At 44.9% G+C, this 4,083-nt stretch overlaps 1 protein-coding gene across 1 annotated transcript in view; it reads left to right on the plus strand.

Annotated features, from left to right (window-relative positions):
• Nucleotides 1-2,914: 2,914 nt before the first annotated feature.
• The window catches only part of sphkap (SPHK1 interactor, AKAP domain containing), a gene marked incomplete at both ends in the record, with an annotated part of 74,554 nt that continues 73,385 nt past the window's right edge, over nucleotides 2,915-4,083 (plus strand). The window contains one exon of the mRNA XM_080845065.1: nucleotides 2,915-2,958. Coding sequence (XP_080701191.1) covers nucleotides 2,915-2,958 — 44 coding nt within the window. The remainder of the gene's footprint in view (nucleotides 2,959-4,083) is intronic.

Here is a 4,083-nt window from a genome sequence, read left to right on the forward strand (position 1 = left end):
GTTTCCTTGCCAATTACAGAAATATGTAGGCATAATGCACCACTCTTCCAAAAAAGGGAATGTGATATTTTTGGCAGATAGATAAATCATACTTGGGCAAAGACGGTTTGTGATTAGCGCATTCTAATGTTCCCTGTTAGAGAAGAATATTTCGTCACGCCCCTATTAAAAATTCCACATGTCGAATTTTGTTTATCGCTGGAATTTTAACAACCTGCCAGGCGGAATCGTCCTCAAAATAGGGTCCTCTGTGTGTGTGTGTGTGTGTGTGTGTGTGTGTGTGTGTGTGTCAAGAGCACACAGTAGTTAATTCCTGACAGCAATGTGCTGAAGACGCAGCACAGCACCTGTCATCTGACTCATGGGAGAACCACTGTGCTAGGAGAGACACTATACCATCTGCTACTGTCCTCATTTAGAGCTCTCTCTTTCACCACATCCACACACACACACACACACTACCTTCTTATAAACACACAGGCATGCGCATACAAAGTGCACACACACATATATCCATGTCATGATCATCTCATTAGAACATAGTAAACCCACAACCACTAGAATATCCCACCAAAACATCCCACTAGAACATCTTAGATCTATGGCCACTGGAGCATCTTAGATCTATGGCCACTGGAACATCTTAGATATATGGCCACTAGAACATCTTAGACCTATGGCCACTAGAACATCTTAGACCTATGGCCACTAGAACATCTTAGACCTATGGCCACTAGAACATCTTAGACCTATGGCCACTGAAACATCTTAGATATATGGCCACTAGAACATCTCACTAGTTTGTGAGGGTGCAGAACCAGCCAGATAGAACCTGGCTCTGAAGCAGAGTGGGCCCTGACCTTGCATGGATTGGTGGCAGGTCAGTATCACAGTACAGTAAACTATTATATATCAGGGGGAGAAAACCTTATATGTGAATTACAAATGTGCACAAGTGAGTCCGTTAAGGATGATGAGGTGTCCTATGGAGGCTCCACACTGATGAGACACCCCGCTGGGGCAAACAGGTGAAGGCCAGGAAGCAGACTCAAAGCCTTAGGGAGCTCTGGAAATGAGGAGCTGTCAATCAGGCAGGGGTTGCTAGGTGAAGGGGTGACCCTGAGATCTGATGGGTAGGGTGGGCTGGTAGGAATGGAGAACCTGTGTGTCCATGGGGAGATTAGGAGATTGTTATCTGATCCATGGCTCACAGAAAGCTAGCAGTAAATCAGAGGTGAAATGATGCTACTGTATGTCTTAATCTATAAAAGGTGACTAACGGTGCGAATCCATACCAGCGATATGAGCGACGCGATTTCTAAACCCCATGCATTTCAACGGGAGCCAGTCCATTGTGACGTAGACCAGCGATCTGGGCGACGCGACCGCTGAAAATTCGAACATGTTGAAACTTATGCAAATGAGGAGCGATTTTTCCTGGCGGCGGCCAATGAGATTGTTTGGTGTCGTCTTTGACGGTTTGAAAATTGTAGGACTGTATGCTATTTCCACACGCTACACCACGCCCACTCAAAGCGATGGAATTTGGTTGCGTCGCTGGTATGGATTCGCACCGTTAGTGATTGAGCCCGTAAGAAACTGCTTCACTTATGTTTGGGAGATTTTAGAAGCTGGCATGACAGCAATGTTGTTTGAAAGAACTGCTACCAACGCTAAGAACAGCCATTGTTTTGTGATCTTTTGGATAGACAAAAACCTATCCAATCATGTCTTGCACTACAGGTGTTAGGTTCCGTTGGGAAAAAGAGACCCAATAGCAGACCAAAATTGTGGGCAAAAATCTTGTATTTATTTGTCCACAAATGTTACTCAAAAAGGTTCAAAAGTCAAAACATAAAAGATGCAAAAAGTCAAAGTCAAAAAGGTAACACACAAAAGAACCAAAAACCAAAGCAGGCAGAGCAAAAGAGAAAAAATACAAAAAACAAGAACTCACACCGGCAGATAATCAGGGAAAGCAGAAGAGTTAAACTCTAGAATCCAGGTCAGACAGACAGAGTCTTTCACACAGACTTTAGGTGACAATCAGACAGGGTAACAAAGGTCAGACTGAACTTAAATACAGGAGGGGAGACATGTAATTGGTGGGGAGCAAACAAGTGGCAGGAGAAACTAATCAAGACAATGAGTGAACTGATTAACGGACAGGTGTGGTAATTGGTGACAGGGAAATCCAGGAAGTGACAGAGGGCAGGTGGGGGCGGAGTCTTAGAACAAAACAGAAACACATGGCATAACAAACACACGAACACATGTCAAAACAAATACAATACACATGAGAGCCAGAGTCCCTTGAGCAGCAGGGAGGATACTAACAACAGGGTTCACCCTTGTGATGAGATGAGCTGGGAATGGGCTTAAGATGCAGCTTATGATGTCCATTTTAAGGAGAAGGTCCAGCATAGGATAAACAGTGGGGGGTTGAGTACAGGGCATTGTGGTACTACTGTATAATGGAGGTTGAAAGCTACCTGAAATGGTCATCTCAAGCATAATGTCTGAGCGGGTGCATATTGACAGTTCAGTGTTGTGACTTCAATAGTGTTATCTCACTGCCTTGGAACCAAAGTGCTCTTTCAGTGAGTGAAACAGATCTATACCTTTAGTCTCTCTCTCTCTCTCTCTCTCTCTCTCTCACACACACACACAAACGCGCACACACACACACACACACACACACACACACACACACTCACACTCACACACACACACACACACACACACACACACAAACACACTCACACACACACACACACACACACACACACACACACACACACACACACACACACTGAGAATGAGGTTGTTATGTTGTTTTACCAGTCTCCTTTTGTCTTTGCAGAAGGAACCATCTCTATTTCCTGAGCGGCTGAGAGGAAGAGGAAGAGACAATATGCTGAGCAACCTTTTCACCATGCTGAGACAGTTCACTGAGAGGTAGAGTTTTAAATACGCTTTTAAAGTGCTGGATCATGAACTGTATATCCTCCCACATACAGCCACACACACATACACACACACACACACACACACACACACACACACACACACACAGACACACAGATATGTACACACACACACACACACACATAAGATACACACAAGCACACTTACACATTGACACACAAGCCATTCATTACCTGCACACACACACTCACACTCACTCACTCTCACTCTCACTCTCACTCTCACACTCACACACTCACACTCACACACACACACACACACACACACACACACACACACACACACACACACACACACACACCCTTACACACACACACACACACACACACACACACACAAGCACGCACACTAAAACACAGGTAAACGCCTGACTGATTTATGAGATTAGCAGGTGTTACAGTATTCCGTGTAAAAAAAGAAAAACAGCCCCCAACACGCACCGTTCAGTGTTTGTTCAGCAGCTTTGTGTGGGATGAAATCATGAGTGTGTGATTATGTTCAACTCATGTTTCTGGAACAGGTCAGGGCCAGGTCTGTCTCGGAGGGGGCTTCTATCTCAGAATGTGTGTGTTTGTGCATGTGCTCTGCTGTGTGTGTGTGCTTTATTGCTTTAGCAATGAGCGTTTGGAGTTATGAGCAGGTCTATGTGTTGAGGTCTTTCCTCTCTCTGTTGAACGGATTCGAAAGCAGAGATGCATTTTCACACAGGATATGCTTTCATCTGCTGTTGGTTTTCCCATCCTGAAGGGGGAGATATCACTTCTGCTCTGCTCACAAATGCTGAATGCTGAAAGTGAGGGTTCTGTCGGCACCATTGTATTAAATGACCACCATCCATCATACTAAAAGGAAATGGAGTGTGTGTGTGTGTGTGTGTGTGTGTGTGTGTGTGTGTGTGTGTGTGTGTGTGGGTTATGAAAAAGAAAATGGCAGCATTTTTGGCCCATACCGGCCTCGTCGCTGCCAAAACAGAGGGACATAAAAAGCGTTTAACGGTCACCGCAATGATGAGTCTGCGCACCGACAGAGGGGCCGAGAGAGAATGATTTCAGGAATATCGTACTTTTAGCAACAGCAAACTCACATACAACCCAT

This window comes from Sprattus sprattus (genome assembly GCF_963457725.1).
Source record: "Sprattus sprattus genome assembly, chromosome: 9".
Taxonomy (NCBI): domain Eukaryota; kingdom Metazoa; phylum Chordata; class Actinopteri; order Clupeiformes; family Clupeidae; genus Sprattus; species Sprattus sprattus.